Consider the following 24673-nt stretch of genomic DNA (forward strand, 5'->3'; position numbering starts at 1 on the left):
ATCCATCCGTTTTTTTTTCAATAATTACTTTTTTATTTTTAATAACGCTACTATATTTTATACTTTATTCTATTTTACTTTATCTTCTTTCTTTTTTTCCTACCTTCCCTTCCTCCCTCCTTCCTTTCTTTCTTTCCGTCCTTTCTCCCTCCCTCCCTTTTTCTTTCTTTCCTTCCTTCCTCCCTCTCTCCCTCTTTCTTTCTTCCTTCCTTCCTTTCTTTCCTTCTTCCTTGCTTTCTCTCTCTCTTTCTTTCTTCTACTAATTCTTTCTTTCTACTTTTTCTCCCTTTTATTCTGAGCCAGGTAGATGAAAGGCTCTTGGTGCTGCAGCCAGGAGTCAGTGCTGTGCCTCTGAAGTGGGAGAGCCAACTTCAGGACACGGGTCCACAAGAGACCTCCCAGCTCCACATAATATCAAGCGGCGAAAATCTCCCAGAGATCTCCATCTCAACACCAGCACCCAGCTTCAGTCATCGACCAGCAAGCTACAGTGCTGGTCACCCTATGCCAAGCAACTAGCAAGACAGGAACACAACCCCACCCATTAGCAGAGAGGCTGCCTAAAAACATAATAAGGCCACAGGCACCCCAAAACACACCACCAGACATGGACCTGTCCACCAGAAAGACAAGATCGAGCCTCAACCACCAGAACACAGGCACTAGTCCCCCCCACCAGGAAGCCTACACAACCTACTAAAACAACCTTAGCTACTGAGGACAGACACCAAAAACAACGGGAACTACGAATCTGCAGCCGGCAAAAAGGAGGCCCCAAACACAGTAAGATAAGCAAAATGAGAAGACAGAAAAACACACAGCAGGTGAAGGAGCAAGATAAAAACCTACCAGACCTAACAAATGAAGAGGTAATAGGCAGTCTACCTGAAAAAGAATTCAGAATAATGATAGTAAAGATGATCCAAGATTCTATTTCCAAGATCCAAAATCTTGGAAATAGAATAGACAAAATGCAAGAAACAGTTAACAAGGACCTAGAAGAACTAAAGATGAATCAAGCATCGATTAAAAACACAATAAATGAAATGAAAAATACGCTAGATGGGATCAATAGCAGAATAACTGAGGCAGAAGAACGGCTAAGTGAGGTGGAAGATAAAATAGTGGAAATAACTGCTGCAGAGCAAAATAAAGAAAAAAGAATGAAAAGAACAGAGAACAGTCTCAGAGACCTCTGGGACAACATTAAACGCACCAACATTCGAATTATAGGGGTTCCAGAAGAAGAAGAGAAAAAGAAAGGGACTGAGAAAATATTTGAAGAGATTATAGTTGAAAACTTCCCTAATATAGGAAAGGAAATAGTTAATCAAGTCCAGGAGGCACAGAGAGTCCCATACAGAATAAATCCAAGGAGAAATACGCCAAGACACATATTAATCAAACCGTCAAAAATTAAACACAAAGAAATCATATTAAAAGCAGCAAGGGAAAAATAACACACAAGGGAATCCCCATCAGGTTAACAGCTGATCTCTCAGCAGAAACTCTACAAGCCAGAAGGGAGTGGCAGGACATAATTAAAGTGATGAAGGAGAAAAACCTGCAACCAAGATTACTCTACCCAGCAAGGATCTCATTCAGATTTGATGGAGAAATTAAAACGTTTACAGACAAGCAAAAGCTGAGAGAGTTCAGCACCACCAAACCAGCTTTACAACAAATGCTAAAGGAACTTCTCTAGGCAAGAAGCACAACAGAAGGAAAATACCTACAATAACAAACCCAAAACAATTAAGGAAATGGGAATAGGAACATACATATCAATAATTACCTTAAATGTAAATGGACTAAACGCTCCCACCAAAAGACACAGATTGGCTGAATGGATACAAAAACAAGACCCATATATATGCTGTCTACAAGAGACCCACTTCAGACCTAGAGACACATACAGACTGAAAGTAAGGGGATGGAAAAAGATATTCCATGCAAATGGAAACCAAAAGAAAGCTGGAGTAGCAATTCTCATATCAGACAAAATAGACTTTAAAATAAAGACTACTAGAAGAGACAAAGAAGGACACTACATAATGATCAAGGGATCGATCCAAGAAGAAGATATAACAATTGTAAATATTTATGCACCCAACATAGGAGCACCTAAATACATAAGGCAAATACTAACAGCCATAAAAGGGGAATCGACAGTAACACACTCATAGTAGGGGAGTTTAACACCCCACTTTCACCAATGGACAGATCATCCAAAATGAAAATAAATAAGGAAACACAAGCTTTAAATGATACATTAAACAAGACGGACTTAATTGATATTTATAGGACATTCCATCCAAAAACAACAGAATACACATTTTTCTCAAGTGCTCATGGAACATTCTCCAGGATAGATCATATCTTCGGTCACAAATCAAGCCTTGGTAAATTTAAGAACATTGAAATTGTATCAAGTATCTTTTCCGACCACAACGCTATGAGACTAGACATCATTACAGGAAAAGATCTGTAAAAAATACAAACACATGGAGGCTAAACAATACACTACTCAATAACGAAGTGATCACTGAAGAAATCAAAGAGGAAATAAAAAAATACCTAGAAACAAATGACAATGGAGACACGACGACCCAAAACCTATGGGACGCAGCAAAAGCAGTTCTAAGGGGGAAGTTTATAGCAATACAATCCCACCTTAAGAAACAGGAAACATCTCTAGTAAACAACCTGACCCTGCACCTAAAGCAATTAGAGAAAGAAGAACAAAAACCCCCCAAAGTTAGCAGAAGGAAAGAAATCATAAAGATCCAATCAGAAATAAATGAAAAAGAAATGAAGGAAACAATAGCAAAGATCAATAAAACTAAAAGCTGGTTCTTTGAGAAGATAAACAAAATTGATAAACCATTAGCCAGACTCATCAAGAAAAAAAGTGAGAAGACTCAAATCAATAGAATTAGAAATGAAAAAGGAGAAGTAACAACTGAAACTGCAGAAATACAAAAGATCATGAGAGATTACTACAAGCAACTCTATGCCAATAAGATGGACAACCTGGAAGAAATGGACAAATTCTTAGAAATGCACAACCTGCCAAGACTGAACCAGGAAGAAATAGAAAATATGAATAGACCAATCACAAGCACTGAAATTGAAACTGTGATTAAAAGTCTTCCAACGAACAAAAGCCCAGGACCAGATGGCTTCACAGGCGAATTCTATCAAACATTTAGAGAAGAGCTAACACCTATCCTTCTCAAACTCTTCCAAAATATAGCAGAGGGAGGAGCACTCCCAAACTCATTCTACAAGGCCACCATCACCTTGATACCAAAACCAGGCAAGGATGTCACAAAGAAAGAAAACTACAGGCCAATATTACTGATGAACATAGATGCAAAAATCCTCAACAAAATACTAGCAAACAGAATCCAACAGCACATTAAAAGGATCATACACCATGATCAAGTGGGGTTTATTCCAGGAATGCAAGGATTCTTCAATATACGCAAATCAATCAACGTGATACACCATATTAACAAATTGAAGGAGAAAAACCACATGATCATCTCAATAGATGCAGAGAAAGCTTTCGACAAAATTCAACACCCATTTATGATAAAAACCCTGCAGAAAGTAGGCATAGAGGGAACTTTCCTCAACATAATAAAGGCCATATATGACAAACCCACAGCCAACATCGTCCTCAATGGTGAAAAACTGAAACCATTTCCACTAAGATCAGGAACAAGACAAGGCTGCCCACTCTCATCACTCTTATTCAAATTAGTTTTGGAAGTTTTAGCCACAGCAATCAGAGAAGAAAAGGAAATAAAAGGAATCCAAATTGGAAAAGAAGAAGTAAAGCTGTCACTGTTTGCAGATGACATGATACTATACATAGAGAATCCTAAAGATGCTACCAGAAAACTACTAGAGCTAATCAATGAATTTGGCAAAGTAGCAGGATACAAAATTAATGCACAGAAATCTCTGGCATTCCTGTACACTAATGATGAAAAATCTGAAAGTGAAATCAAGAAAACACTCCCATTTACCATTGCAACAAAAAGAATAGAATATCTAGGAATAAACCTACATAAGGAGACAAAAGACCTGTATGAAGAAAATTATAAGACACTGATGAAAGAAATTAAAGATGATACAAATAGATGGAGAGATATACCATGCTCCTGGATTGGAAGAATCAATATTGTGAAAATGACTCTACTACCCAAAGCAATCTACAGATTCAATGCAATCCCTATCAAACTACCACTGGCATTTTTCACAGAACTAGAACAAAAAATTTCAAAATTTGTTTGGAAAAACAAAAGACCCCGAATAGCCAAAGCAATCTTGAGAACGAAAAACGGAGCTGGAGGAATCAGGCTCCCTGACTTCAGACTATACTACAAAACTACAGTAATCAAGACAGTGTGGTACTGGCACAAAAACAGAAAGATAGATCAATGGAACAGGATAGAAAGCCCAGAGATAAACCCACACACATATGGTCTTATCTTTGATAAAGGAGGCAGGAATGTACAGTGGAGAAAGGACAGCCTCTTCAATAAGTGTTGCTGGGAAAACTGGACAGGGACATGTAAAAGTATGAGATTAGATCATTCCCTAACACCATACACAAAAATAAGCTGAAAATGGATTAAAGACCTAAATGTAAGGCCAGAAACGATCAAACTCTTAGAGGAAAACATAGGCAGAACACTCTATGACATAAATCACAGCAAGATCCTTTTGGACCCACCTCCTAGAGAAATGGAAATAAAAACAAAGATAAACAAATGGGACCTAATGAAACTTCAAAGCTTTTGCACAGCAAAGGAAACCATAAACAAGACCAAAAGACAACCCTCAGAATGGGAGAAAATATTTGCAAATGAAGCAACTGACAAAGGATTAATCTCCAAAATTTATAAGCAGCTCATGCAGCTCAATAGCAAAAAAACAACCCAATCCAAAAATGGGCAGAAGACTTAAATAGGCATTTCTCCAAAGAAGATACACAGATTGCCAACAAACACATGAAAGAATGCTCAACATCATTAATCATTAGAGAAATGCAAATCAAAACTACAATGAGATATCATCTCACACCAGTCAGAATGGCCATCATCAAGAAATCTAGAAACAATAAATGCTGGAGAGGGTGTGGAGAAAAGGGAACACTCTTGCACTGCTGGTGGGAATGTGAATTGGTACAGCCGCTATGGAGAACAGTATGGAGGTTCCTTAAAAAACTACAAATAGAACTACCATATGACCCAGCAATCCCACTACTAGGCATATACCCTGAGAAAACCATAATTCAAAAAGAGACATGTACCAAAATGTTCATTGCAGCTCTATTCACAATAGCCCGGAGATGGAAACAACCTAAGTGTCCATCAACGGATGAATGGATAAAGAAGATGTGGCACATATATACAATGGAATATTACTCAGCCATAAAAAGAAACGAAACTGAGCTATTTGTAATGAGGTGGATAGACCTAGAGTCTGTCATACAGAGTGAAGTAAGTCAGAAAGAGAAAGACAAATACCGTATGCTAACACATATATATGGAATTTAAGAGAAAAAAAATGTCATGAAGAACCTAGGGGTAAAACAGGAATAAAGACACAGACCTACTTGAGAATGGACTTGAGGATATGGGGAGGGGGAAGGGTAAGCTGTGACAAAGTGAGAGAGAGGCATGGACATATATACAGTACCAAACGTAAGGGAGATAGATAGTGAGAAGCAGCCGCATAGCACAGGGAGATCAGCTCGGTGCTGTGTGACCGCCTGGAGGGGTGGGATAGGGAGGGTGGGAGGGAGGGAGATGCAAGAGGGAAGGGATGTGGGAACAGATGTATATGTATGACTGATTCACTTTGCTATAAAGCAGAAAGTAATAAAATAAAATAAAAAAATTCAGGGCTTCCCTGGTGGCGCAGTGGTTGAGAGTCCACCTGCCGATGCAGGGGACACGGGTTCATGCCCGGGTCCGGGAAGATCCCACATGCCGCAGAGTGGCTCGGCCCGTGATCCATGGCCGCTGAGCCTGTGCATCCGGAGCCTGTGCTCCACAACGGGAGAGGCCACAACAGTGAGAGGCCCGCGTACCGCAAAAAAAATAAAAAAAAAAAATCAATAGTAGTTGGCAAATTCCTAGACCACAAGACCCTTGATGAAATCAGCAACCTAGGGGCATTCCGGCATTCCTTAGGGCTGCCAAAGAATTTGCTGGACAAAGACCCCAAGGTAACTTCTGGGATCTGCCAATGACCTCTGCAGTCAGCCATCTTAATGAAAGACACTAAGGTTTCTGGCAATGTACTATGGGACTCTGATATTATGGTTAACAGCACCACTAAGTGTTTATGTAATTGTAACTATAGATATGCCAAGAGGGCCTCGATGTCCCAAAATGTCCCCTTTCCAAACTGGCTGATATCTGATACATCACAATCACACTGTGTATGCGCAAACAATAAAACTGTGCTTTAAAAATATTTGTTTAATTGAAATGTTTAATAAAGTCTGAATTGGTGGTGTTTTACTATGTTTAACATATATTTAAAACAAATATGTTTTAAACAAGTATTTATTTTAAATAAACATTCCCAGTTTTGAGAAAGCCCAATTGAGAAAACCCAAGATAAAAAGGAATAACAAAAGAACCAATGACTTGATAGGAAAAGAAAGGGCTTAAGCAACATTTCAGACTTCTCTAAACACTATTACCTACAAATTAAGGTATACATTGTCATGATAGAAAAAAGAATGTTGTAACAAGAAAGACTAGGACAAAGGGGAAACACATAGGGGTTTTATTAGATTATTCATTATTGATAAAATTAAAGATAAAAGACCTAGGTTTCTAAACACATAAGTAGCAAAGAAAAAAGAGAGTCCCTAATGTGAAAACGTTTCACAGACAAATAAACGATAACTTTGGGAGGAGCAAATAATGTCATTTTTCTCCTCTGAACTATTAAGTAAGGTGACTGTTGAAACAAAACCAAACCAATTACCATTGCTATAAAGGTGCACTTTCTGTCCTTAAATTTGTTAATATTAATATTTTTATCTGGATTTAGAACAGGGGATGGTAGCAATACAATTAAGCTATAGAAATTATAAACTTTTGAGAAACAATGTTTGCAGTCCAAGATTCTGTAACAGAAATGCATTTTTCTCTTTCTTTCAGCTAGAAGATGGCCTTTGTGGTATTTTTGGAACAAAGAAGTCTATGTTGTACTCACTACTTACATTGTTAGAGTGCAGAAGATTAAACCACTGGAGTCTTCCCTATTATGTATAGTTGATCATTCTCTTCATCTCCTTAATAACTGTTTCCTAAATCCAACTTAATTGGATTCAATAAATTTGGTAGTTTTAGGACATCTACTACATGAATGGAACTATACTAAGTTACAATGAGGAAATTTATAAAAATCATTCGAAGACATAACACAATGCCTAACCTACAAGAAAAATTACTACACATGTAAAGAAGCAAAAAAAATGTGGCTTCAAAAGAAAACAGCACTCAATAGAAACAGAAATGACCCAGATGCTGGAATTAGCAGAGAAGGAATTTAAAACATCTATTGTAGATATGTCTGAGGACTTAAAAGAAATCATGAACATAATTGGTGCATAGATGGGGAATTTCAGCAGGAAATAAAAACAATTTTAAAAGATTTGATAAACAACAAGGTCCTACTGTATAGCACAGGGAACTATATTCATTATCTTGTAATAACCTATAATGGAAAAGAATATGAAAAAGAATATATATATATATCTGAATTACTTTGCTATACACTAGAAACTAATACAACATTGTAAATCAACTATACTTCAACTAAAAAAAAGATTTATTGAAAATTCTAGAACTAAGAGTACAATACATGAAATAAAATATTCCCTGGATGAGTTTAACAGTAGATTGGAGACCACAGAAAAAAAAGGGCTAGTAAACTCGGAGATCAATTAATAGAAAATAGATTGGAAACAAACAAAACAAAGAGCCACACTGATCTGTGGGATGATATTAAGCAATCAAACACAGATGTGACTTAAGTTCCAGAAGAAAATGTAACAAGAATGGGGCAGGTAAAATTTTGAAGAAATAACTGTTAAAATTTTTCCAAATATGGTGAGAATATACAAGAATCTCAGCAAGTTCCAAGCAGAATTAATATAAAGAAAATCACATCTAGTGACACCCTTAACCTATCACACTGTATAGTATACTGAAAATCAAAGATAAGGAGAAAAAATCTTGAAAGCAGGAGAGAAAAATGACTCAGTGTATCCAGAGGAACAAAGATAAAAATGATGGATGACATTTCATCAGAAACATTAAAGATCAGAAGAGAATGGGATTATATCTTCAAGTGGTAAAAGAAAAATATAAACTGTCAAGTAAAAATTCTGTATCCAGCAAAATTATCCTTCAAAAATGAGGACAAAATACAGATATTTTTAGCTAAACAAAAGCTGAGGGAAGTTGTTGCTACCAGACCTTCAATGCAAAAAGGAAAAAAAAAAAAAAAAGCTAAAAGACGTTCTTCAGGCTGAAGAGATATAACAGAAGGAAACTCAATGAAACGAAGAGTGCCAGAAACAGTAAATGTGTAGGTAAATATCAATACATACTACCTTATTTCTTATTTAATTTTTTAAAAGACAGCTGTTTAAAGCAAAACTAAAACAAAATAACATCTTACGGTGTTTATAACACATATAATAGTAAAATATATGACTACATGAAGGAAAGTGGTAGGTAGAAGTGCACTATTCTTGTTTCAGATGGAGTGGTACTTCGCACAGTAAATTAACTCAAGATACACTGTGCACTTAAGTTAAAGATGCCTATTGTAATACTTAAAGTAACAACTAACGAAACATATCTTAAAAAGGGAGATTAGAACTTTCGTGGAGGATGAGGGTCACATCTCAGTTTATGGAAGTCCCACAACCTAGAACAGGGCCTATCACGTGCTGAATAAATTTAAATTAAGCAACAAATGGACACACATGAATAAAACTAACAGGATAAGAAATGATAAGCATCATTAAAGAGGCAACAATAAAGTATCACTAGGTGAGAAAGACTGTTATATGGAAAGCAGATAAAATCATTTTAATTTTGCATTTATGGAAAATACAGGTATTATGGGTTCTCTGTTGTTACACACACACATAGATGCATGGGAGATGCACAAACTATTGTTTTTGTTCCCCCGGCTAGACCTTATAACTTTGCGGGGAGATTTCTTCTAGCCCTGGAGGAGGTAAATCTAGTCACCACTCAGTCAAGACTCATTCTTCAAGGATTTGCACCAAGGTCCCTTGAACTCCCAGAACAGGCAAGGTCTCCTGTCCTGCACTGTAATTATGCCCTGTGCTTATGTTTCTTTTCTTCCTTCCTCCCTCCCTCCCTCTCTCCCTTCCATTTTATGGCTGCATTGGGTCTTAGCTGCGGCGTGTGGGATTTTCTCTAGTTGTGGCACATGGGTTTTCTCTTCTTTAGTTGAGGCGCACAGGCTCCAGAGCACGTGGGCTCTGTAGTTTGCAGCACGCGGGCTCTCTAGATGAGGTGCGCTAGCTTAGTAGTTGTGGCGCACAGGCTTAGTTGCCCCACAGCATGTCAGATCTTAGTTCCCCAATCAGGGATCAAACCTGTGTCCCCTGCATTGGAAGGTGGATCCTTTAACACTGGACCACCAGGGAAGTCCCTGCTTATGTTTCATGTCATTCATCATGATCAAAATTTTAAAATTATTTCTGTCATCATGTCTTTAAAATCTGTCACTCGCATTAGAGCGTGAGCTCCATGAGAACAAAGACAGCATCTGTCTAGCTCTTGGCCATATCCAAAACCCAGTGCCTGACCCACAGGACATCACTGATAACTATTTGTTGAATGAATCTTGGCACATGAGAGATGAATGAGATCTTAGAAATCATCTAGATATTACAATCTATCTTTTTATGGATGATCAATCAGTTCCTTGAGCAAGTAAGTGGTCCAGTTGGGACCAGAACTACCAGAACCTCCATTTTCAGACCTCTAGACCAAAGCTCTCTCTGTAAAAGTTATAACGTTCTAGCCAAATGCACGAAAATGACAGTGTGTGTGCGTGTAACAACGAAGAAATTACTTTGACTTTTAAACGCTCACACTTAAAGATTCCTCAGAAACTATTTACACATCAGTCTTGTGAATAAAAGACATATGGCAAGTCCTAACTAAGAAACATCTAATGTAAGATCTTAAAATGCAGAAGACTGTGAACCCTGGCCAAGCTGATAAAAAGAAAAAGGAGGAGAAAAGAAACAGCATCCCCTGATAAATTACATCAGAAAAGAGGGGCTTATTTTAATACAAAAAGTGTGAAAATTTCCTTCTCTTTTCATTTCTTTCTCCTATAGATGTGAACCCTACCTTTCTTGTGTAGTGCACAAAAGTCAATGAGCTATCTCTATAAAAAAATCTATTCCAGTTCTGGGGTCTGGGTCTTCCATGTTCCACCTCCTCCCTCAGCAAGGAGTTCAACACCTCACTCAGTCCAAGAGAGCAAGGATGGATTAGGGCTTAACAGAAATACATGAGAAACCCGGTGAGGGCAGTCACCTTCTCCACCCAGCAAGTACTTCTACTAAACCTGACCTTTGCTCTCCTTCACAACATACAGTTTTTCCCTAGGGCAAAGCCTCACTAGCCAGCTGTCAGGAAAAGGACAGCTCTACTCTGCTGTTTGCTAGATGCCCTTCCTAAGCCTTCTGAGAAAGGCTTCCTTCTCCCAGTGGCTAATGTTGGATGTTCTAAAGGGAATGTTGGAGCTCCAGAGCCACCCCTTTCTCCTCCCTGGGTTCTCCTTCAACACAGCCTCCCAATACAACACAGCCTCCCAATACAAGTGGCAACGAGGTGGAGGAAGATGCTCTAGCAAGTATCACAAGCTGTGCCACCCCGAGATTTCCCATTAGTGGTCTCTACATCACTTCCAATCCAAACCCCTCACCCCAACTCTGAAATCAGGACACTGTGTGTGCAAGATAGGTGACAGCAGCTTGGCAGTGACCAGGAGGGGATGTTCAGGACACTGCGTCCTCCCAGTTCCCTTCCACTCACACTCTGTTATCCCTCTGAATGTCATCAGGCTTCTTCCGCCTACTGCTTACAAAGCAACAAAGAAAAATTATTATAGAAAACTTTGTAATCAAAAAGGTTTCCGTAGAATACACAATTCAAAACCACAATTCTTTTTTTCCCCCACTGTGCACCAGCTCTGTGCAATTGGCACTTATTTAAGACAGCTTTCAAAGAAAATATGTTTGCAGTTCAAGGATAAGCAGGTTTTTAGTAAACTGTCAAAAGGACATTTTTCTTCTTCACTGCCAGTAGAAAAACCCCAAAAGAAAGAATAAGTAAGAGGAGAAGGCTTCTCTCTGAATTATACTACATGCGCAGACCTAGTTTTCTGGAATCATCAATAGCTAGGATAATCAGGGCTAGGGGCTGCCCCCACCACCCCACCCTTGCCCCATCAACATAACGAGAATGAAATGCTAAAATGATCATATGTGATAATTAAGACAGTTTTTAAACTCTTTTCTTATAATTATCAATCTCATATGTGCTCTACAATAAAAACCTATGTTAATTCAAAGCATGGAGTTAAAAAAAAGGGAAGATGCCATTTTAACAAGGCCTGTGTTTGCATCAATTCTAACTGAAAAGTGCCCTAATGGAAATATCAGGGAACAAAGAACAAAACCAAGAGGCCAGTCTGGAACCCATAGGACACCATACAGGGGGACAAGCCCAAGGGCTAAACCGACACCAGTGTCCACAAGAAAGTTTTCCAGCCAATGAACCCACGCAGCTCTGGTTTGTGTGCATGACACTGCACTGTGGGTTGTTCACATATGCTACCCTTCAAAGGCTGTATTTTGTCTCTTGCCCCAACATCGTTTTTGTTAAGAACTAACAACCTAGTGCCATATTTTAGGACCTACAGAAGGGACTACCAATGTCAAGGCTATAAGCTCATAAAGAAAAGGCTAAACCTCTGGAGAAACTGTAAGAGGAAATTTAAATGATAAATAAAATCCTGACAATTAGGAGGCATGACTTTCCTTTGGTAATTTTTGATGATTCTACCAATGAAAAACAAATTCTTCACTTTTAAAGCACATGATGATGCAAAGGCACGAAGACTCCAATCTAAAGTGAGAGAAGAGGCAGATCCAGCATCTCTTTTTTATTTTGGAAATGGGATGGTGGAGTGGGGGCTAAGACTATGTAACTTGAAGCTGTACAGTTTAGGAAATATCACAAAAACATTTTTTTTTCCTGTAGGAAAACAGACTCCCAGCTCCCTCTGCTCTTCCGAGCTAATGGCACGGGAACCTCCTCAACATGACTGCATGGTGAGCAGACGGTACTCTGAGATTCTTGTGATAAAAACAATCCACTGGCAGGGGTTGTAGCGAGGTCAGTGGAACCCAGATTAACCACTGATCAGTTCTAATGGACCGTCACAGCAATAAACTCAGAGCCTGTACGCAGACCTGCTACCCCAGGAAGAGCAACGGGGCTGACACCCAAGCTGTTAACAGACTTGCGCATAACAGCATCAATGTTTCACAGCTTCAAAACCTTCATCTAAGCATACATACATTCTTTGATGCATATCCATTTTCTCCAAATCATCTCTTCTCCAGGTTTCCACAAAAGTGCACATGGTTTACTCTGGCCCAGAGAACATTCTGTCATGGTCCAGATAGTGAATGACACTCTGTAATATTGACAGATTATTTCAACATCTACTCTGTGCTCAGACCACAGCTGTAGCCTCTTTTATTCGTCTGTACTTATACAGAACAGATGACAATGGTGCAGGAAAAACAGGGCCCATCTTCTTTGTTCCCAAGAGAACAAAAACTATAAGACTCCAGAGACCCGTTCTCTCAGTCTCTATTTTTTTTGAGAGGGATACTCATGCTGCATTCGTGTTTCCATCACCACATTTGACAAGGGAATCAGTGTGCTGCACCAGAATTTTATCGTAAAGGATCAATCATAGGAAGGAAGTCAGAGCACTCTTAGAAAATAACAATTGCTTCAGATGGACACACAAAAAAGCATACTAAAGTTAGTTAAGCTAAACGACAGAACACTGTTTCTCTCCTGAAGGATAAATAATCCTGCAAGTCAATTAATCATTCCCTCCCTCACCCAGTTACTTTTTGCAGACAACTGATCTCAAAATAAAATTGACTAGGGCTTCCCTGGTGGTGCAGTGGTTGAGAGTCCGCCTGCTGATGCAGGGGACACGGGTTCGTGCCCGGGTCCGGGAAGATCCCACATGCCGCGGAGTGGCTAGGCCCGTGAGCCATGGCCGCTGAGCTTGCGCGTCCGGAGCCTGTGCTCCGCAATGGGAGAGGCCACAACAGTGAGAGGCCCGAATACCGCAAAAAAAAAAAAAAAAAAAAAAAATTGACTATATGAGCCATAAACACCAGATTTTCCAAAAGAGTCCTTTGGAAATCTTTGTTGTATTTTTCCTGGTCATCACATCTGAAGGCACTTTGTTTCTCTGTGTCATTATTGATGATATTACCTTTGATTACCTGTCTAAGATGGTTCATCCATAATAAAGTTGCTATAATTCCCTTTGTAATTAATAAGCAATTTGTGGGCAGATACTTTGAGATTGTCAATGTCCTGTTCTTCCTCAAACTTTCACCTGCTAGTTTTAGCATCTATTGAAGATTCTTGCCTGAATCAATTATTACCATAATTTTATAACTCTATCATTTCTTCTACATTTAGTAGTTGGCATTCTACTGTAAGAGTGTTTCCTTCTCTTTTATTTATGTATTTATCTATTTATCTGTCTATTTATTTATTATCAGATTGGACTCACAGATTCTTATCAAATTTAAGTTGATTTGAGTTGAATTTCTGTCATTTACAACCAGAATATTCCTGAAAAGGCTTCTGGAACTCCCAAGGAGACATAGTTTCCCTTGGCAATGCATTCAAGAGACCCTTACAATCTTCAGACCTAAAAGGTGCTTCTTGATGCTTTCATCAAATCCCTCTGGTCTACTCTAAGAAGTCCAAACCCTCTGAAGGGGAGGCACACTTAAGACAAATGTGACCAACAAATGCACCCTGGTGTGCCTATAGGAAGGCAAGGTGCTTCTTGCTATTTTCAGCTGACTCCTCTGCTCTTTCTCTGTAGCTCTGCTCTAAGAGCAGGGCTGGCTTCCCCACTCCTCTCCAGATGTTACCAACAGTCCCCAGGGCTTCTCTGCCTCCCCCTGGAGCCTCTCATGCTTGGCTACATTCTTGGTTCTATTTGCTTCACACGTTGGGTGTTATGACTGAAAATGACCCCCAATGGTGGGCTTGATATTTTCTGTTTCCACTCCGGACCCATTTTTCACCCTTTTCCACTCAAAGCCTCAGAAAGTCTGAACCAAATCAACTACACCAACAGTTGGGTTCAGCCAAAGGTGGGTACCAGCAAGAGATGAGAAGGCTAGAGACGGTTATCAGTGTATCTTTTTCCCCAGATTCTACACTTGCTAGCTCACCATCTCTCTATCAATTTCCCTTTCCATATAGCTACTCTCCCTGGGTTCTAGAAACCACTCCCTCCCCTTGCTCCTTCAGGCCAGGAGTGTGGCTTGCCCGGGGGTACAACACCATTGCTTGTTGGTTTCTCTTACCATACATCTGTAAATATTTTCTTTATTAAACTTTCCTCCATTACCCCATTTGAGTGTGCTTTCTTTTACAAGAGGTACAACCATGGGACAGAGACACAGCCAAAGGCTATCTTTGGTATCACCATCTTTTTCTGTGCTTGAAGATTTATCTTTTCCATATAAATGAAAACATAGCAAAATAAACGCTACTTCCTAATTGTGACCACATGGCACTAAAAGAGATATGTTCTAGCAAGGCACAGACTTAAGGAATTAAGATTCACCCCTGTTTTGCTAGCAGTGAGGAAGAGTCACAAACCCAAAATAACAATACAGATGAAATTTCCTTCTGGAGGGACCCAAAGGAACCTCCAAGTATTATTCAATTCACTCCTTGCCTTTAACTATGTTTTATATATACATGACAGCATCAAAGTCCTTCTCAATCAGACACAGGTGTGCCATGATTAGATATGGGATCCACAACAAAAATTTATTAAGCAGATGTTCAAATCCCAGGTCTGTGAATGATTTAATTTTTAAATATAATTAACAGTCAATTCAAGGTTAGATCCATACATAACAACATTGCTTTCAGTCACTTAAAATGCAGCCATGGAAGAGGGATTTGGATATATTCTGCCATCTATCTTATCAATTTACCATTAAAAGCTCTGGTGATTATTGTCAGTTGACTGATTAACTCCCCCAGAATTAGAGAGGAAACCTGGTTACATGCATGTAAGTGTGTGTTATCACCTATTGTAACTTGCATAGTGGAAAATGGTTGAGGATCACTGTCCTGTCTTGTCAAAAAATAGGCACATTTATTCCAACCCTGTACCATTCTCTCAAGAGCCTTCTCTCCAAACCTCTGAACCCTGGTGTTCCCAGTACACTTAGTGTTTCTCCTTTGGCAGCAAACACACAAAACAATTTAACTCAAACTATAATCAGTTACCTGCAAGTCTGCATCAAATTCATGTTTCAGGTGTGCTTCCTCTGCAGCCTCCACCAGACGCTGGCAAGATAGAAAGCAACACAAAGGATCAGAACTGTAGCCTCGACCCCATTTCAACAACATGAAAAGACTGAAGTTTCTCCACTGCCCAAAACTGACAGATCATATCATGGCATGTGAACTGTGACCTGGTGCCTTTGCTTCCATGAAACTGAAAATAACATCAGTGTCAAAATCTAGTTTTTGCTTTCATCATCCAATCATATGTGTATATAAATACACGTATGTTCTGCATCCACTTTCGTAAAAATTCAAAGACACTGGCCCTTGAGGCCAGATATGGACTCCAAAACCTACCTAGAAAAGTGCATTCCTTAAGCATAGAAGGCCCTTAGTCAAGATTTATTGAATTGAATCGAGTCTAACTCTAAGTGGGCTTTCTTCCCCAATGGTTTAGAAGTAGTACTTAATTCCCTCAATTATTTAAGGTCAATTCTTTCTGCACCCAGCTCTGGTACATAATTATCAGATGACAGTTATTTGAATTTAATGGTACCTCAATGCCACTTTGACAATCTGCATCCCAATAAGAAAATCACTAAAATTAAATCAATATGCAACACCTGTAAGTACACAACTCTTGTTATTCTTCTTAGATAAGTAAATTCAAGCAATTCATATTATTATGAAAATAATTTCATAAAATTCCATTTAACATCAATGAGTCAACTATCAAATCATTTATTCTTTAATTTGAACTTTCCAACAATAAGTTATTTCCCACCATGAAAATGTATGCTACAGGATATTGCAGAAAACTCGTTTAATGAAATAATATTTCACTGAAATTTTATTGAACTAAAAGCAAAACCTTAGATTCAAGTAAAAAATTCAACCATTTCTATTTTTTCCACAGTTATTCTTGTAGCCTATGCTGTCTTTAGCTTGCTTTTTCTTGACATATTATAGAACTGAGTTTAACAGCCCTGTTTCAAAAATGATGACATCAGTATTAATTTCTAAATGATCACAAATCAACAGACAAATGTTCCATGAATAATTATAATATTAAATTGGACATGGAAATAAAGAGAGTGAAATTTATTTGGGTAAGTTAGGCACCAGTACGAGCACTAAAGCCCTCTCTCTCCACCAGCGTTGCCCATAGATTGGAATCTGGGAGAGGTGGCCAATCTGGTTTCTCACATTCTCTTCAGATAGTCAGGAAGCGGCTTCGCCTTCTCTGGTCAATCAAAGAACAGACCCCAGGAGAACATTACAGGGCCAGAGCCAGAAGATCCAGTTCTAATTCTAGTGAAGATGCAACTCCCTATCACTGCAAAATTTGGGCAGGCCCTTCCTCTCTCTGATTCTCAGTTTCCTCATCCCAAACACATGAAAAGGCGATCCCAGATCAGTGGTTCTCAAAGTGCAGTCCCCCACCAACAGCATCAGTTTCACCTGAGAACCTGTTAGAAACTCACATTTTCAAGCCCCATCCCAGTCCTACAGAATCAGAAGCTCTGGGGCTGAGCCAAGCAACCTGTTTTAACAAGCTCTCTGGGTGATTCAGAAGCTGCTGAAGTTTGAGAGCCATTGACTACAAACAGCACTCACCCCAGACCCCCTTGATTTATGAGCACCACCAACCTTCCAACGTTTCCTAAATCTCATTTATCTCTTTAAAATCTGTATGTGTATATATATATATATATATATATATATATATATATATATATATATGTATTTCCACTATAAGACATAAAATACTTTATAGAAGAGAGGCATAAAACAAAGGACAGAAAACAGAGAAAAAGCAAAAGAGAGACACTATCTGTGTAGACTGGACACACTGGCCCCAAACTTTCAATGGGTTGTGGTCTTCTTGGAACCATCCTAGTCAATGAAGCTTGTTAGTGTCCTGTGATTACTTGACACAATTTGCATATGTATCAATGTGGACCCTGAAAAATAAACAACTGACAGTGATTTAAGAAATCTATGTGAGAGCTTATTTTCTTAATCATTGTAACAGATTTAGAATGTATATGCATGTATCATGCATATACATTCTAAATTACATTTCCATATTGAGCTTTACAGAGTGTGTATAACAAATATTATGCATCTCTGAACCCTTACATATCACAAAAACCCATTCATTCTGACTGTATTTACTTAAACTTATAGAAGTTGTTTTCTCATGGTGTCTAAGCACTCTGAGAACAGAGAAGAAATGTCGATGAAATGGACAAATGACTGAAAGATAAGAACAAAATAAAATTTCTCAATTATCAAGACAGATAATATAGAAAAAAGTGAAAAATTGGAAATGCAAAAAAAAAAAGAAAAGGAAAGCTGTATAGGACCAACAAATAAGAGAAGACAAATAATAAGCAATTTGAAGTTATCATGAAAGAACATAGCATGAAATTTATTTCATATATAACGTTTTATTTACATTTATATGTAGGTATATGTATATCACACATACATGCCAATAACAAATTTGTGTGTAATATAACATGAAATGTATTTCAACTACAAATATTGCAATACAAGCCATGGGGCACAAGAAGATAACACATTGGAAATAATTCTGTAATATTGTACAAACCACTGACATCAGCCAGAACACTGTTCTTTGTGTGGAGCTGTGAACCCATGAGAATTTTAATCCTGCTGGCCAGTTTTTACGTTCATTTTCTAGTTAAATTTGCTACATGCCTTTTTTTAACTTAATTTATCTCCATATTTGTTTCCATAAAGATATTTTCCCATCATGCTCACTACAGAGCTTTAGGAGATATGATTCATAAAAAGACAGTCAACTGGCAGCCACACATAATACTGCCTCATGTGAAGCACAGAAGTACTTTGGAACAGGACTCTTTGAAAGGACATACCCTTCTTGCCATGGGGTTATTCCAATCTGCTCTCTTGATTCCAGCAGGAGACAGGCCTACATTTTATGGGAGAATTCAGGGGGAACCCCCCCACACACACACCAAGAACAGGCTCAGCTGCTATGCACAATTATGACAAACAGAACATCAAGAACTAGGTACCTTTTGGAAAGAACAAAACATAGTCGATCTTCTTGAAACATTCTTATAAAGATAAATGAATTAAAAGAAATGTTATTTAATAAGGAAATCATGTGCCATAAATTTACCTAAAACAGAGTAGTCCTGGGGACAGAGTTCCTATTGTTAATAAAATAAAAATAAATTGAATCATCATTAACAAAATCAAAACCACTCAACTTCCAGCTCTGATGCTTGCCAGTAGAAAATAACAGCCCAGAATGTCTCTTTCTGAGCAAATATCCTTATCATCTCAGTCAAATTAAGTATGTTTTTAAAATAAGTTTGATCATTATTTGCAGGCATGAAAAATCAATTTAAATGTGCTAATATTTTAGTTATTATATAAGGAACTGCCAATGAGCCTGAGGAGAACTGTTACTCTATTATATCCATTAGAGAGGTAGTGTTCTTTTAATAATAGTAAGTTAATTTTCTCTTGTATGAATTCCCCTTTTGGATCTGCAGATTGGATTACAGAACTGTGAATGTGGCTTTTAATTAAGACTGAACACTGGAAGTAAAAATGGCTTTGAAGACTAATATTCAAAACTGAGCTTTGAGGTCAGGGAAAGCAGCAGTTTTGTCCACAGATATTCCTTCCCCCTTAATGACCAAACATTTCCTTACTCAGTAAAAAATGATAACAATATAGCAGAATATACATCCTGGCCTTGGAACAAAGCACCTACAAGCTAAAAAGTTGTAATTCATCAATTGATACACATTACATTGACTTTTAAGATTTCTAAATAACTCTTCCTTTTTAGTGGAATAAATACAAACAAAAGCTATCTTTATATATAAGAAATGCTAGAAGCCATGGACCATGGATAGTATTTTATAGCTGTGGGTAATAGTGGGGATATTAAAACATTTCATTTAAAATCACATCTTAGGGTTTCCCTGGTGGCGCAGTGGTTGAGAGTCCGCCTGCCGATGCAGGGGACATGGGTTCGTGCCCCGGTCCGGGAAGGTTCCACATGCCATGGAGCGGCTAGGCCCGTGAGCCATGGCCGCTGAGCCTGCGCGTCCGGAGCCTGTGCTCCGCAACGGGAAAGGCCACAACAGTGAGAGGCCGCGTACCGCAAAAAAAAAAAAAAAAAAAAAATCACATCTTATTTCTTGTTACAATGACCCCACGTACATCCATGCAACAATACAGAAGGCACAGTCTTCCATCTCCTCCCCTGAAACACTTAAATCTCTGTCATGCTCCAGAAGGGGGAAAATAGGACACCAAGTCAAAGTCAAAATTGGATCAGAAGAAGAAAATGATTTTTTGTTCTACATGTATTTCATTTTTTGGTTCCTGATAATTTTGGCTTAACAGGAGAAAAGAAATGTGCGATTAAAAGTGGGAAGCGTAATGGAAAATATGGTTCCACAACCTGAGTAACTTATTACTGGACTCCTACTGATTCTATCAGATGAACAAATTGTGTACAAGTGATAAAAATTTAATAAAAATCCCTAAAATTGGAGCAGGGGCAACTATGGCCAAAAATCCTTAAAACAGAAATATAGGGGCTTCCATGGTGGCACAGTGGTTAAGAATCCGCCTGCCAATGCAAGGGCCACGGGTTCGAGCCCTGGCCCGGGAATATCCCACATGCCGCGGAGCAACTAAGCCCGTGCGCTACAACTACTGAGCCTGAGCTCTAGAGGCCGCAAGCCACAGCTACTGAGCCCACGTGCCACAACTACTGAAGCCTGCGCACCTAGAGCCTGTGCTCTGCAACAAGAGAAGCCACAACAATGAGAAGCCCGCACACGGCAACGAAGAGAAGCCCTGGTTTACCACAACTAGAGAAAGCCCGCGCACAGCAACGGAGACCCAACACAGCCAAAAATAAAAAATAAAATAAAATAAATAAAAAACTAAAAAAAAAAACCCAGAAATATAAAAACCATATGAAAAGCAAAGAAAAAAAGTTATTTTTATTTCTCATGTTAAAGCTAAAAAGCTTTTGCTTGTAAATTCTGTGATCATGGGATGCTGGAATTTAACAAAGATTTCAAAGCACTTAATATGTTCAGTGATTTTCATTTTATGTTTTGCAGGAACACATTTAATACTCATACCAGGCTTTTATTGCCATTTTTTACTCAAAAGAGTACTCTTTCTCAAATAATGCTTAAATTCAATTGAAGGGATTCTAAGGAAAATGTGTAATCATTAACATGGATTTGGGCTGCATCAATGATTAAATTAGAGCTAGTTATCAAATTGTCATTAATACCAGAATGAGAGATCACGTGAGTCTTCCTTCAAATCAGTAAGAGCTAAACATGTAGAAAAGCAGCCAAATGGAGCGAGCAAGTAGAAGTAATAATTACTGTCACAAACACACCCAGTGTGGTATGGTTCACCTTTTCCTTACACAAGGGTTAGTGGCTTTTGTTGTAATGACTAGAGTTTGATGGAGTAAGAGTTATACCTTCTGCCAATCAGTGTGTATATTGGATGAATACTATCCTAGCACCATGTTACAGGGCAGGACTTGAACCTGACATGCTGACCATCTGAAGAGGTAAGGACAGAGGAAAACCAGGTCCTCTCTACAGTCACAGATTTCAAACACAACTGATCCTAGAAATAAAAATGAAAAATCTCTTCTCTCATTAAATGCCATCAGTGCATCAAAAGATGTCCAGAAATATGGACAAAATGAGAATTGTTCCAGGACTAATTTCAAACACTCCTTTCTTGTATGAACACTCAGAAACCAACAATTTAAGAATCATTACACTGGGGGAAAAATGTAAGATATTTAAATTTACATTTTCATTCCATCTGGTGTTTTAATCCCTTCCCTTCTGTAATCCGGATAGAGTTTTTATCACTCCGTAACAGTGTAGATTAATCTTTGATGCTTTTGTAGCTAGAGTAATTGAAGGACTTGTATCACCAATGAGCCACCGCACATCATGAGGTGGTCTAAAGAAGGATGGAGGACATGCACAGGAAAATAGCTATTTCAATATAAAAGGCTAAGTGATAAATTATGGTAAAAATAGGCCACGAAGCTTCCCAGAAAAAGGCACATTTAAGCTGAGCCCTAAAGGAAAACGGGACATTGCTAAAACAGTGTTCCAGCCCAAGAAAACATTGTAAACAAAGTTCCCAGAAAAAGGCACATTTAAGCTGAGCCCTAAAGGAAAACGGGACATTGCTAAAACAGTGTTCCAGCCCAAGAAAGCATTGTAAACAAAGTTTTGGAGGCAAGAAAACTTCCAGGACTTTGTTCTAGAAACAGCTGTATCTCAGAGACCTACACAGAGACCACATCAATGGCTGCATGACCATCAGGCAATAAACCAGGGCAAAGGAATAACCTGGAGAGATAGACATCAACTAGACAAGAAGAAATCCAAGACATCTTTCCCTACACTCTGAAACGCTGAAACTGCAGTTACAGTAATATCTGAGAGCTTAATAATATTCAGTAATCCTTACTGATACAAATGCTTTCGCTTTTCAGTTCCAACAGGAAAGGCACATATAAATCACCAACTATCAAGATGATCATTTCTTTAGAGAAAAACAACTTTTAAGGAGCCTTCATTATTTCTTTGATCCTGTAGAAGAAATAAGCTTTGTTGCACACGAATGAACATTTTGTATAAAATGACCTTCTGCTTGAAAGCTGCAAAGATTGCTTCTGCTTTAAAACAGCAAACATTTCAAAGTGGATTATAAAAGCTAATCTATAAAGTTTCCAGAGAAAACAGGTAATGGAACAATAGAGCAAACACATCTTGTGTATGTGGGGAGAGTTTTCTTCCCTTCCTCTACCTCCCTCTTCCTGTCTCTTTCAGATTGCATAAGACTACACCAGCCTTTTACAGACAAAATAAGCCTAGAGTTTACATCAGAAGACTTGATCACAATCAATAAAAAATTATCTTTGTTTCCACAGGAGATACCTGTTATCAATTTGAGGCTGATTAAATTAATAGCTATTATCAACATGAGTGGCCAATTTCCAAACCAAAGTCATCTCATTCTACATCTAAGGCTACATTTGCCAAAATGTAACATTTGCAAAGCTATTGAAGATGGAAACAGCCAAACTTTGCTCAAAAGGCTACCCAAGGGCCAAGGCAGCTGAGGAGGAGACAGGAAGAAAAGACAACCTTATTTGTCAGCCCAAGTAAATTTTTCCAAATGATCCAGCATTTTAAAACATGGTCTTCTGCTTATATAGTCCTCCTGGGAGTGGTTTAGAGTTGAATTACCAAAATCAAGGCTATTTAACCATAAACCCTGTAAAGTCCCCTCCGAACACTTCAGTTCCAAGATAACTGAACACTTTTCTTTGTGGGCAATGGTACTCCCATTAACTTCCTGAGAGAACAAGTTCGAGATGAAAAGAGCTATGACATGTCAGTTTGAGGATGAACATTTGTTTTACACAATGGAAGTCACCTATCACTGAGGGCTCTGACAAGTGGTGAATGAAATTCTGTTCCAGCCCTTAATTACATCTTTCCAGAGCTGACTCAAGAGGTTTTGACTGCAACCCACAATGGCAGAGCACTGAAGGTACTGTCCAACTAGCTAAGGAAGATGTAAACATCTGCCTAAAATAAGAAAGATAAGGGGACTTCCCTGGTGGTCCAGTGGCTAAGACTCTGCGCTCCCAATGCAGGGGGCCCGGGTTCGATCCCTGGTCAGGGAACTAGATCACACATGCCTGCCGCAACTAAGAGTTTGCATGCCGCCAACTAAAGATCCCACATGTACCAATTAAAAATCCCACACACCACAACTAAAGACTCCGCATGCCTCAACTAACAACTCCGCATGTCGCAACTAATGATCCCGCATGCTGCAACAAAGATCCCACATGCCACAACTAAGACCCAGCGCAGCAAAATAAATATTTTTAAAAAAGAAGAAGAAAGATAAGGTGCAGCCAAGTTAAGAAGGTGATAGTACTGGAGAGGATATCTACCCTACAGAGAGTTTCCAATCCTGGTTGTAGCAACAAGTTTCCATCAATTCTGTTCAATTTAGTTTAACAAGTATTTGTTGAGAACCCATTCAGTAATCAGAACAGCAACAAGAACTGAGTGGGACGCTAAGGAGGAGATGACTTAGTCTTGGCTCTCAAGAAGCTTTTGGTCTTTTAAACATATGGCCCAGTAGAATCAGAACAGTCTCAGAGCCCAGGAACAAGGGATTGAATCCAGATCTTCCTACTCAGTAGCTACTTGACTCTGGGAAAATCTTTACTTCTCTGAGTCTTGGTTTTCTTATCTGATCTTTAGTCTGTATCTCCATGTGTGAATTTGATGGGCATGTACACACAAAACATTTCCTGAAGGATTCCACACAAATGTAAGATATCATGATGAAGGGGCAGGGGAGGAGACAAGATTTTCAGGCATAACACAGCTTGACTGGAACAGGAAAAGACCACAGAGTCTGTGCCACCCACAGTTGGCTCGCATGTGGGGAGAACTTGGAACAAATCCTCAAGTTCACGGTTACATGGAGGTTATGTGAGAGTAATTCTCCTGCCAACGAAAGGACTCCAAACCTTGTGTTCTCAAACACAAGGCTGTGCACCTGCTCCTTAAGGACTGGCTTTCAGAATCCACCACTCTCTTTTTTAGCTTCAGCAGCAAAATCTGTGATCAGTCAGGCTGAAAATGGAATGAGGCAAGCGCCTTTATCAAAGGTTTGACCGACGTCCTCAGAATGGCACAAATACAGAAATTAAGCTGTTTGCCAAAGCAAGCTCTTTTGATGGATGGTACCTGTGAGACATGGAACTGGACAGCGAGTGTGGCAGCTCCCAGCCCCTGGGCCCCAACCATAGCCAGCGAAGGAAAATTCTCTTTCTCCTTGAAAATAGAGAGATAGGGCTTCCCTGGTGGCACAGTGGTTAA

At 38.8% G+C, this 24673-nt stretch overlaps 1 protein-coding gene across 1 annotated transcript in view; it reads right to left on the bottom strand.

Annotated features, from left to right (window-relative positions):
* Positions 1–24673, bottom strand: part of CACNA2D3 (calcium voltage-gated channel auxiliary subunit alpha2delta 3) — a gene marked incomplete at both ends in the record, with an annotated part of 792926 nt that overhangs the window by 549178 nt on the left and 219075 nt on the right. The window contains one exon of the mRNA XM_082637213.1: positions 15687–15746. Coding sequence (XP_082493339.1) covers positions 15687–15746 — 60 coding nt within the window. The remainder of the gene's footprint in view (positions 1–15686; positions 15747–24673) is intronic.

The sequence above is a fragment of the Mesoplodon mirus genome (genome assembly GCF_964341445.2).
Source record: "Mesoplodon mirus genome assembly, chromosome: 12".
NCBI classification, from domain to species: Eukaryota; Metazoa; Chordata; class Mammalia; order Artiodactyla; family Ziphiidae; genus Mesoplodon; species Mesoplodon mirus.